General features: G+C 42.2%; 1 protein-coding gene across 9 annotated transcripts in view; it reads left to right on the top strand.

Moving 5' to 3' along the window:
- The window catches only part of LPIN1 (lipin 1), a 63,029-nt gene that overhangs the window by 25,815 nt on the left and 24,307 nt on the right, over positions 1–12,907 (top strand). For all 9 annotated transcript variants that reach the window (XR_014786546.1, XM_084826610.1, XM_084826606.1 and 6 more), the window contains 4 exons: positions 2,603–2,732; positions 5,075–5,399; positions 8,983–9,076; positions 10,607–10,797. Coding sequence is in view for 8 of the 9 variants with exons in the window: in XM_084826610.1 (XP_084682736.1) it covers positions 2,603–2,732; positions 5,075–5,399; positions 8,983–9,076; positions 10,607–10,797 (740 nt within the window). In the remaining variant the exon portion in view is untranslated. The remainder of the gene's footprint in view (positions 1–2,602; positions 2,733–5,074; positions 5,400–8,982; positions 9,077–10,606; positions 10,798–12,907) is intronic.

Genomic DNA, 12,907 nt, shown 5'->3' with positions numbered 1-12,907 from the left:
GTGGCCATTGTTGAGTGTTCCAAATTTGTTGGCATATTGAGTGCAGCACTTTAACAGCATCATCTTTTAGGATCTTAAATAGCTCAGCTGGAATACTGTCATCTCCGCTAGCTTTGTTGTTACTAATGCTTCCTAAGGCCCACTTGACTTCACTCTCGAGGATGTCCAGCTCAAGTTCAGTGACCGCGCTATCATGGCTATCAAGGACATTACTATCATGGCTATCAAGGACATTAAGATCTTTCCTGTATAGTTCTTCTGTGTATTCTTTCCACCTCTTCTTAATCTCATCTGCTTCTGTGAGGTCCCTGCCTTCTTTGTCCTTGATCATGCCCATCTTTGCACAAAACGTTCCCTTGAGGTCTCCAATTTTCTTGAAGATCTTTCCCATTCTGTTATTTTCCTCGATTTCCTTGCATTGTTCATTTAAGAAGGCCTTCTTGTCTCTCCTTGCTATTCTCTGGAACTCTGCATTCAGTTGGATATATCTTCCCCTTTCTCCCTTGCTTTTTGCTTCCCTTCTTTCCTCAGCTACTTGTAAAGCCTCATCAGACAGCCACTTGGCATTCTTGCATTTCTTTTTCTTTGGGATGGATTTCGTTGCTGCCTCCTGAACAATGTTACGGACCTCCGTCCATAGTTCCTCAGGCACTCTGTCTATCAGGTCTAATCCCTGAAATCTATTCCTCACCTCCACTGTATATTCATAAGGGATATGATTTAGGTCATACCTGAATGGTTTAGTGGTTTTCCCTACGTTCTTCAATTTCAGCTGAAATTTTGCAAGAAGCAGCTCATGATCTGAACCACAGTCAGCTCCAGGTCTTGTTTTGACTGACTGTATGGAGCTTCTCCATCTTTGGCTGCAAAGGACATAATCAATCTGATTTTGATATTGACCATCTGGTGATGTCCATGTGTAGAGTCGTCTCTTGTGCTGTTGGAAAAGAGTGTTTGCTATGATCAGCGTGTTCTCTTGGCAAAACTCTATTAGCTTTTGTCCTGCTTCATTTTGTACACCAAGGCCATGCCTGCCTGTTATCCCAGTGATTTCTTGACTTCCTACTTTAGCATTCCAGTCCCCTATGATGAAGAGGACATCTTTTTTTGGTGTTAGTTCTAGAAGGTGTTGGAGGTCTTCATAGAACCGATCGACCTCAGCTTCTTCGGCATCAGTGGTTGGCGCATAGACTTGAATTACTGTGATGTTGAATGGTTTGCCTTGGATTCGTACTGAGATCATTCTATCATTTTTGAGATTGTACCCCAGTACTGCTTTTCCCACCCTTTTGTTGACTATGAGTGCTACTCCATTTCTTCTAAGGGATTCTTGCCCACAATAGTAGATATGATGGTCACCTGAATTAAATTCGCCCATTCCTGTCCATTTTAGTTCGCTGATTCCCAAGATGTCGATGTTCAATCTTGCCATCTCATGTTTGACCACCTCCAGCTTACCTTGATTCATTGATCTGACATTCCAGGTTCCTAAACAATATTGTTCTTTACAGCATCGGATTTTATTTTCACCACCAGACACATCCACAGCTGAGTGTCCTTTCGGCTTTGGCCCAGCTGCTTCACTCTTTCTGGCGCTACTTGAAATACCCTCTGCTCTTCCCCAGTAGTATATTGGACACCTTCCGACCTGAGGGTCTCATCTTCCGGCGTCATATCTTTTAGCCTTGTGATACGTTCCATGGGGTTTTCTTGGCAAGAATACTGGAGTGGGTTGTCATTTCCTTCTCCAGTGGACCACATTTTGTCAGAACTCTCTGCCATGACCTGTCCGTCTTGGGTGGCCCTGCATGGCATAGCTTATGGCTTCACTGAGTTACGCAAGCCCCTTCGCCACAACAAGGCAGTGATCCATGAAGGGGATACTGCACATTACCAATTCATTAAGTGAGTCTTCCTGTGTCTTCATATTGATAACATGAATCACCCTTTGTTGACCTTGCTTTACTAAAGAAGGATTGAGGTGTGTTCTGGCAAATTACCAATTTATATTATTGAGTTGTGGCCTTAAGCACCCTTTCTTGGAAGTGTGCATCCCATCAAAACTAATGGGATTCATCCCATCTAAATGTGTTTAGGATTCCTTGATATTTATATTGTATCCATTCCCCAATTATCCATTAAAAGAGAAGAGTTCAATGAGCTCAGTGAATTCAATGCTGTATTTGGTTCTAGCAACAACCTAGCATGTGTATCCAGGGCTATAATATGGTCTTCATATGCAGGTAAAATCTTGAAAAGATATTCAGAACCTTTTTTTTAAATTAAGAAGTCAGAATAGGTGAATCCATGAAGTGCTCTGTAATTATTTTCAGGGTGCTGGGGTTTTGAGTCTCATAGTGCTTGATATCTAGGTTTAAAATCGCTAAAGCCTTCTCATCTAGCCTTGCATTTTTGGCTGCCTGTTGGAGTGGGCCTATATGTTATTATAGATTTGAAATGTATTTGGCATGTGTAAGTTCAGATCGGCACTAATTGTATAGTCGTAATGCATAATAAAATGGCATGAGTTGTGCACAATATTTCTCCCGCTTTAATGAATCTTCTTCTGCTTCCTTTCTTGGTCTCCTGTTCTTTTTTGCAGTCCTTCAGGTTCACGGCCCCCCACTCCTAAAAGTGACTCAGAACTAGTCAGTAAGTCTCTGGAAAGGGGTGTTCAGAAGAATAATCCACAAATCCATTGGGACTGGGGAGAACTACCTCAAACCACAAAGGTATGAGAAAATAAAAAGAAACCCAATCTTTTCAAATGATGATGATAAAAGATTTTCAACTTTTCTCCTGTTCTTAGGGCTGTCTGACTTCAGGAAATTCCTAGACAGATACTTCAGGAGGGTTTGGATATAACACTAAACTAGCCTTCCCCAACCTGGCACCCTCTGGTTGACTACAGGTCCCATCAACATGGCCTATGGTCAGAAATCTTGGTAGTTCTACAAATCAGTTGAAGGGCACCATGTTGTGGAAAGCTGTGCTGCGCTATAGTTTACTGTTATGTTCATGAGTCTTGGGCTTATGTGCTTCCCCCTCTTCTCTGGCATTGTTGTGAGGAGATTGGAAACAGCTGTTTCCATTTTAAAGCAACTGCAATTTGTCATTTCATCGAAACCAGGAGAACCAGTGGTTAGTTTTAACTGTGGCTTGTGCAAACCAGCCAACTTTAAACAGTGGTTTCTGATCCTTGCTGGTTGGATAAACCATAGTTTAAACTAACCACCATTTCTAGTTTGCATAAAATGACAAAGTGCAGTTAGTTTGAAACAGAAGCAGATGCTTCCAGTGTCCTCCTTGCAGCTGTGGAGGATGAGCATGGACTGGGGAGCAGTTTCAAGCACATGATTTAGCGTTACGTCCAAGTCAGGACTTGGTGATTATTGATTGGAGGTGCTACCATCCTCTCCTTACTCTCTGGTCCAGGCATACAATTAACACATGGAGGAGAGTGGGATTTCCACCACTAGCCATGCCCTTGATCAGCTTGTGGCCTCTGTCCCTTCCCCCAACCTCCACATGTTGGGGCAGAATTTGAGAAAGGGCTCTACGCGTATACAGTTCTGCATACGGTTGGGAACCTTGGTGCAACCAGGATTCCTGATCACAACTACAGACACTATGCGTGTAAAGTTGTATAGGTGTAGAGCTCACACTCATGTGGAGTTGGGAATGGGGTGAGAAGGACTGCCCCCACTTCCCTCTCAACGTTGATGTGTGAGCTGAAGTGTGAGAAGAGGATTAGCTCTCTGAAATGGGCAGTCCTACATCTTACTCCATTTTTTTTACCTTGTACACTCTCCAGAGAAAGGTACTCAAGTGGTATTTTACTATGGATCCTGAGAGCGCTACAGCGATTTTCCCTTTGCCCAGTAACAGTTGGATCTGCTTGGTGTGGAGCCCTGTGAAAGAGGACAGGTTCTTGGTGAATATGCGAGAAGTTAGATTCTTGACCTGTTGCCAAGCATATATTATCTTAGTGAATCTGTATGGCCACTGAGATCAAGTGTCTCTTGCAATCTGCCCCACCAGTGTGTTAGTTCTGGTCAGAGCCCTGGATTAGTGTTACAGGCTAAACACAGAAAATGACCATGAATGCCTCTGAAAATGAAATTTGGAAATCAAATATGAGAGTACAAGGGAGTGACATGCATCCCACTACTCAGGCTTAATTAAGGAACTTTTCAGACTCTACATTTTTTAGGTGTACATCTAAGATTTTTTTTAAGCGTACACATAAAAATGTAAATGTATATCCCACCTTTCTTACATCATGGAACTCAAAGCGGTGTACATGGGGTTTCTAGGCGGTCTCCCATCCAGGCACTGACCACACCCAAACCTTCTTAGTTTTAGCAAAGTTGGCTACATGGTGTGCCCTTAGGGCTGCTCTACATGAAGCTAAAATCCCTCAACTTTACGGTGTCTTCTGCTTCTGGATTCCTTGCGGGATTACACATGGCTCCTTTCCACGTGTTTTTTTCCTTTTTTCTTTCTTTCTGGGCAAGTTTTATATGTTTCATTATAAAGCCAGTAGATGGCACTGTGGTATTGCTGTGATAAAGTGCCATTTCATCAGTACACCATAGATTTACTGTGGTTCAAAGCGGGAGTAGGGAAAATGCTGGACTTTGTTGTCATGAGAAAACCATGATAAAGGTTGCAATGAGCAGGAGGTGCCCTGGAGGATGATGATGTCATATATACGACCTGCAAACTTCCCTGACTGACCAATCACAAGTGCACGATAATGCCTCATGTAGAAATGGCCTTAGACTGTGCCTTGGGAGAGTGACCAATAGGTGTTTGATAACATTCCATCATACAGCAACCTAATCAGAGAGCAAAGTGGCTTCAGCTCCTTTTTGAGAGTGTACTCTCAGGGGTAAACCCAGCTCTGTTGATGTGTATTGTATGAAACAATCCGAACTCTCGACTTGAATATCACATAATGACAACTGCAGTGTGGCAAAAAAGCAACTAGTTTTTTCTTGGATGCAAAGAAACTTTTTTGTCTTCTTTGGTGAACCTTCTTTAGACTGGTGTGTTTATTTTTCATTTCTAGACTGCTGTTCCGCTCAAGCCAAAAGAACCCAGCACCACCACAGTGAATGTGAGTCCTTCTGAAAACACTCACTTCCGAGTCATTCTGAGTAATGATTCAGAAGAGCTTCGGAGCATATCTTCCTTACCTGTCCTAGGGCAGGATGATGCTGTGATGACTCTGGAAGAAACTGAGATCCAGGAAGCAGTACCCCAGATAAATGAGCCAGACATAGACACTTTAGGGGCAGCTGCACCTCCTCTCCCTGCAAATGAAGAAGCAAAGCAGGCCACGGCTTGCTTGACGCAGCAGGCGAGCAAAACAGATTCTCCCTCCAGAAAAAAAGGTATAACAGTTGCTTTGTTCTTCACATTGCTTGCAAAATTGTAATAACAGTAATAGTAGTAGCAGTGGTAATAATAATACGGAAACACAGAAATGGAAAGCACAAGACCCCTATGTGACTCCTGTCTGAAAGGGCAGCTTGTATTCCAGAGGTGTGGAAATAGATTTTAATCCTCTAGTTCAGGGGTGGGGAACCCTTTTCAGTCCAAGGAGCAAACTCCATTCTGGGGAAGGACTTGGGGCCTCATTCCATCTCTGGGTGGGGCCAAAATGTGATTCTTACCGATCTTAAGCCTGCCTAGAAGTAGGCAGGAGAAGCCTCTGCATGTCAGCTCAGAGGTAGGCAGGACTGAATCGTTCAGCAGCTTCCTCCCCAGGCCTCAGCCCTTCTCCCTGCAGAGAAAAGCTCTTATTTCCAATCGGCAGCTGATCAGAGGTAAGAGCTTTCCCCTACTGAGCACTGAGAAAGGGAGCCCTTTTCAGTGGTTAGCAGGAAAAACGCTTTTCTCTGCCAGGATAGGGGCAGAGCCTGGGGAAGAAGCTGGTGGGAACACTGCTGAACCTCCTTCAGGCTGGAGACTGCCCATGCCTACCCTAAGCATTAGATGCTGGGAATCCCATATTGGAAGGTGAATCTCTGAATCTCAAAGGGACGCAAAGAGACTTGGCAGGAGAACATATGGAGATATGCCATTTATTCTGTTCCAGGAAGTTGAAGGCTCTCACACTCCAGTAAATCCTCCTGTGCTTATTTCAGCTCATGTGCCTTCCAATGGTGTCTCATCAAAGTTTATTTGTACACAACTAACTGTGAAAGTGAAAGTTATCTTGCACTCATGCACGATACCACAGGATACAAGCCACTTCCTCTTTATAAGCTGTTCTTCTCTTTTTTCCTTTCTGCTCAAGCTAGATGGGTAGAATTCTGACCCCGAAGAAGTAAGTGGGATTTATCTTTAGGCCTCTTTAGGTTTCTTCTGTAACTTCAAGCAGAAATATCCTCTGTATTGGTCCTGGGTGATTTTCAGTGTTTTTTTGTAGTATAAATTTTTTAGCTGTTGCGTGCCATATTGACACACATTTTGCCACTCCACAGCTACAATTTTACTTCGTTGTAATAAAATCCCTATTTTGAATTAAAGTCTGTGTAATTGAGCACTTAAAATCCCTTTAATTGTCATGATACTTAAGTGGACATAACTGTTCTCCACTTCTGAACTTGGGGCACTATACAGAGAAAGTTAACGTGCAGTTGCGTTACCAATTACCATACAGACATTTCCCAGCTGTACATCTTCAGCTTTCATGTAATTGAAGAGAATGTTGCTGCTCCTAATAATTAAGAGAAGGGTGAGAAAGATTGATGCAGAAATGGGGCGGAATGGACTTAAGAATGAACATGTGCCAGCCTGACACAAACTGGTCTAGCCATCCCTAATCTAGAGTTCCTTGGGGATTAGTCCTCTTCTTTATCATGGTATAGCCCTTTTTAGTCCCTTTTGGTATCATGGTACAGTCCTCTGAGACCCTATCTGGACAGAGCCCACCCTGCTATAGTTATCCATGTTCTGGAAACCTCTTGCCTGGATTACGGCAATGCGTTTTATTTATTTATTTATTTATTTATATATGTATATCTATATATGCATTATATATATATATATATATATATATATATATATGCATTAATTATATATATATAATTATATATACATAATATATATATATATATATATAAAAAATGCATATATATAAATATATATATACATACATATATGCATACATACATATATATACACATATATATACATATATATGTACATACATATATATATAGAGCTGCTATTTGAAAATGATTCAGAAACTTCATTTGGTCCCAAACAGGGCAGCTAGATTGTGAAGTGGGACTGGGCAATTCAGTCTTACCATGCCAGTGCTTTGTCACCTGCATTGGCTTCTAGCCCATTTCCAGGCCCAGTTCTAAACACTGGTATTAACTTTTAAAGCCCTAAACAGCTCAGGACCAGGTCACCTCAAGGACCAGCTCCTCCCACATATACCTGTCTAGACCTTGAGTAGTATCCAGCTGGCCCCCAGGGCTAGTGCTAATGATATTGCGCTAACATAAACCAATGTTCACACCATGTAACTATTGCTTACTAGGGCAATGGGAAATGCAATAGTTTGCTGCTGAAATTTGGCACTGCTGCCGAAATTAGGTGGCAAATTGTCGCTTTTCCCCATTGCCCTAGAAAATGCTAGTTATGTTGCGTGAGCATCAGTGTAACATTTTCTCTTCGGGGTCTCTAAAGGCACTCACAGCAAAGGCTTTGTACAGGGACAATTAACATATATTTTAATATCTTACTTAAAAACAATAGTAATGCACATGTAATAATTTTACATGCATAACAATCTACTTATGGCTAAAACAATAAAACAGAGCAGAGCCCTCGCAAAATTCTGTCCTTTTTTCAGCTTGAGTCCACAAAAAAAATATAAATAAAACTTCTCTCTGAAGCTTGATTTTTCTGCTGGCTGAAGAAAGAAACAGCCTTTACTCAGTTCACTCCAGCTCCACAGCACTCTTCTCGAAAATGGATCAGGGTGCAGCAACACAGGAACTGTGTTAAACAGCCCTTTATACAATGTAAAAGAACATAAACAAACAAGGAACCTACAGTGTTTGTAGAAAAATCATAACTCTTGAAAAACATTTCAAAAGGAAACTTCCCTATTAACCTGTCTCAAAGGTTCAAGGTCTTATAGGGAAGAGAAAACAAGCTTCTTCCACCCTGCAATTCTGGTAACTGCCTAAAATGGTGGCCATTCCCTATCTCACTCCTTCACTGAGCATATGCAGGAATATTCCCTCAGAATTCTTAAAGAAAAATATACCAGTGGGTTACACTAGCACAGTGTCATTAGGACTAGCACTGGGGCACAATTGATACTACCCTATAAAATTTCTTCTGAAGTGCACTTGCCAAACAAGGCCTGGTGAGTGGCTACCAGAGAGAGGGCCTTTTCGGTAATGGCATCTGCCCTCCCCAGAGAGGCCTGCCTGAGTTGATGTTGTGGTCTTCTTAGCATAAGGCAAATACCTTTTTATTTCCTTAGGCTTTTAAGAAACATTTAGTGATCTATAGACTCTTTGGATTTGTAAGACCTGTGACATGTTTGGTGTTGCGTTAGGTTGATGTTATTCTCTGTTGCTGGTTTGGTTTATGGTTTTGTGCTTCTATTTATGTCATTTAGGGTGCAATCCTATGCATGTTTAGACAGAAAAAAGTCCTACAACTCCCAGCATTCCTCAGCACTATGGCTGGCTGGGGAATGCTGGGAGTTGTAGGACTTTTTTCTGTCTAAATATGCATAGAATTGTGCCTTTAATTGTTTTTAACTTTTATTGCCCAGAGAACCTTTGTTATTGGGCAGCATATAAATATTGTAAATGAATAAAATAAATGGACTCTTACACCAGGGCATGATAAAGGCAGAATCAGTGACTTCTTTCAAGGAAAAAAATGCCTGAGCATTTTGATACAGGACTTTATGTTTAATATTGTTTCTACATTTCACAGATAAGCGAAGCCGACATCTTGGTGCTGATGGTGTATATCTAGATGATCTCACAGGCATGGAGCCAGAGGTTGCTGCACTCTATTTTCCTAAAAAGTATGTGCCATATTAATTAGCATTTATATCTGTCTGGTCCCACAGAACTCAATAGAGCACATGCTTCTTTTTCTTTCTTTCTTAAAATGGAAGTTGAGATTTTTCAGGAAGTTGTTCCCAACTACAAAGTTCAGGGCTTTCATGGAATTGCATAATTCTGTATTGGTTGTCTAAAATCATTTGGCGAGACCTAAATGTTTCTGTTTTATATTGTTAATGCTTTTAGCATTAACTAGTTTTAAAAATAGAAGCAGGAAATTGACAATGGAAAGATATAGGGCAGTGAAGGGCAGCTTGATGAGCATAAAGGACCATATGAGAAATAATCTGTCATCACATTTTCAAATTTACCTAGTGTACCCATTAAAATTGCACAAGATGTAGTGATGGCCACCAATTTGTGTGGTTTCAAAAGGGGATTGGACAAATTCCTGGAGGAGAACGCTATCAGTGTCTAGTAGTCCTGATGGCTATATGCTACCCCCAGCATGAGAGGCAGTATGCCTTTGTATACCAGATGCTGGGGAACATGGACGGGAGGGTGCTGTTGCACTCATGCCCTGCTTCTGGGTTTCCCATGAGCAGCTGGTTGGCCACTGTGTGAACAGAATGCTGGACTAAGTGGACCTTTGGTCAGATTCTGCATGAATCTTATGTTCTTATTCTCCAGCTTTGCTAATATAAAATCTGTCATGTTTTTTTTCTTATTTCTGCTCTCTGCCCACTAAGGGACCTGTGTGTTTTAGTTAGAGATAGATCTGAGTTACAGCCAGACTTCATATTTTCAGAAATGAGAGTCAGGCATTGCTTCTTTGTCCCAGAATGCTAGGTGTAATCTGATACCTGCAATACCTACTGGTCACTTATTCAGTCTGCAGTCACCATTTCGAAACTGAGCCTATGCTGCAGACCTCATGGCCGCAAGACTGGGCCTAATGTTTGAACTTTTCTGTTTCTTCCTCCCATTATATCACGTAGCCCGATTAAAAGTTCTGGAGAACCTCAAAACTTGCAAAATATTTCTGGCATTTTAGGTGGTCATAATAAAAGTATTTTCAGTGCTACCCCCACCCTGCGATTTTGGATTTTTTTAACCATGGACCAGTTCATCTATCTTTTTTTTGGGGGGGGGGCAGATTTTCAAAGTTACCCCTGCAGCCATGAGGGCTAGAAACAGAGCTTTTAAAAATAATAGTGAACGTCTGGGTTCCAATAAGAGTTGATTATCCATCCAGAGGAGTTTCAGGGATGCAACCGATAAAGAGAAATGTCAAAGGCACGAGGGTGAACCTAGAAGCAAGTATAGGAACACAATTTTGTCTGATGTGCACAAGCACTTTCTTTTAAAGGGCCTTTGTTTTGAAGCTTTAACTACAGAAAGCTGTAGAGAGGCACAGCATACTTCTTGGTAGCATGCCAGTACCCAGTACTTGGGAGTATGATAAGGGTTTAGGCATGTAAGATGAGGACATTTCTGAGCCGTATGGGTCAGAAGGTGATGGAGGCAGCTAATCATTCTTCTCTCCTCAGTGGTGAACACACTGCTCACTTAAAGAATGCAAATGAAAATGGGGCCCGCTCAGGTAATCAGTCCCCTCAATCCGTCGGAAGCTCAGGCATTGACAGTGGTGTAGAGAGCACCTCAGATGGAATGAGAGACCTGCCGTCCATTGCCATTTCACTTTGCGGAGGACTTAGTGACAACAAAGAAATATCTAAAGGTATGTGAACTGCTTCTGTACTTATATCTTATCATAATGCCTTGTTGTTTAATACTACGGATGGGTGAACATGAGATGTTCAGGCTTGTCAAGGTTCTCTGAATTCCTGTTTGAAGCTTGGTTCGCCTTGTTCATTTCCCCAAACTGGAGCAACTTTTTTCCTTCCCTAATTGGGAAAAATGTGCATTTTTGATCAGGGAAAATGCACATTTTAAAAAGCGTGCACCCCAAATGTGCAGTTTTCCCCATTTTGAGTGCGTACTTCAGCAGACTGCGAAAAATGCACATTTTTTTAATGGGCTTGCAAGTTCAGGTACGTGCGATCATTTTCTCCAAAGTTGAGAATGGGGCTTGTTCAAGTGTTTTGCAAGCAGAAAAGAAGTTCTTGTACATCCCTGTTTAGTACTTGGATTCTTTTTTTTGAAAACTCTACAGTGACCTCTTGTGGCTCTTGTGTGGCAAGACACAATTGAATATCATGTCACAAGGAACATTAATTGCTAGATACTCTGAAAGTTGATGAATTTAGAGCAATGAATTCTGTCCCACCTCCTTGGGAATTAAGGGCATTTATGGCACTGTGTATTGCTAGTGGTATTTAGCATTTTTACTGCCATTAAGAATGCTGGTTTGTATTTAGGATTTGAGGCAGCTGATAGTTTGCTATGTAGGATACAATTGCCTTCTTCCCTAAGGCTAAAGAACACAGGATTAGGGTGCTTTCAGATATGTACCTGAAACAGGACTCACTGTGGGTTTTTTGTTTCTCCTGTGAACTGAGACTTAGCTTCTGCCCACCTTCACAACGTATTCAACAGATGTGCTTACCAGCAATTGGAATGCCGCTCTCAGTTGTCTGTCATGCTTCTTGCTCCCAATCTTCAGGCCTTACATTAATTAATTAATTAATTAATTACAATAGCCAAAGCTCTCTGGGCCGTTCACAAATATCGAAAACCCTAAAATACAACATAAGATAAAATATAAATATTTTAGATTTACATAAATACATAAATGCAACACGATTTCCCCTTTTAAAAGAATACCAAAGCGGTGGACAAATAGTTAAATGTATAATCTGTCCATTACTTTAGTATTCTCTTAAAAAGGGAAATCCATTTAAAAAGAGCTGCAAAACTATTCCAGGATATGAGTTGGGGAGGGAGTACGTCACTGTCACCAGCCGGCTTCTGCTGCATGTTGGCAGCAACGGTTCCCCCTGAACCTGGTTCTGGACAGGGAATTGGACTTCTGTGTACAGTGCAGGAAGCATCCCTCCATAGTAGCCTGTGCCTTCTCAGACAAAGGGCACGTGTAAGCACCCTTATTTTCAAAGAGGTGTACAAAATTATGCCTGGTGATGAGAAAATGGACAGGGAGACGTTTTTCTCCCTCACTCATAATACTAAAACCCGGGGTCACCCCATGAAGTTGATTGGTGGGAGATTCAGGACGGATCAAAGGAAGGACTTCTTCACACGGTGCATCGTTGGACTATGGAATTTGCTACCACAACATGTAGTGATGACCTCCAATTTGGATGGCTTTAAAAGCGGGTTGGACAAATTCCTGGAGGAGAAGTCTATCAGTGGCTACTAGTCCTGATGGCTATATGCTACCTCCAGTCTCAGAGGCAGTATGCCTTTGTACACCAGTTGCTGGGGAACATGAGCGGGAGGGTGCTATTGCATTTGTGTCCTGCTTCTGGGTTTCCTGTGGGCAGCTGGTTGGCCAGTGCGGGGGCAGAATCCTGGACTGGACAGGCCCTTGGTCTGATCCAGCAGGGCTCTTCTTACATTCTTACGTTATTAAAGAGGACTTGCACTTTAATTTTGTTTCTACTCATCTGCATTCTGATCAAATATGTGATTGTGGAAACTCGGCATTCAGTCTGTCCTTTAGCGATGGAGCCGACATTCAAAGCAGGGGTGGCTGAATATGGGAGCACCCCTGGTGGAATGACTGAACAGAGCTGAGCCCAGCCCAGCCCTTGGCCTCAGTTCTGCTCGCACCCCTGGTGGAATGACTAAACAGAGCTGAGCCCAGCCCAGCCCTTGGCCTCAGTTCTGCTCGCACCCCACTGCTGACCAGGCCCCTCTCCTCCTTCCTC

The sequence above is a fragment of the Heloderma suspectum genome, chromosome 1 (genome assembly GCF_057233095.1).
Source record: "Heloderma suspectum isolate Gila_16-S chromosome 1, 16-S_ref, whole genome shotgun sequence".
NCBI classification, from domain to species: Eukaryota; Metazoa; Chordata; class Lepidosauria; order Squamata; family Helodermatidae; genus Heloderma; species Heloderma suspectum.
This window is presented reverse-complemented; position numbering and strand designations above follow the sequence as displayed.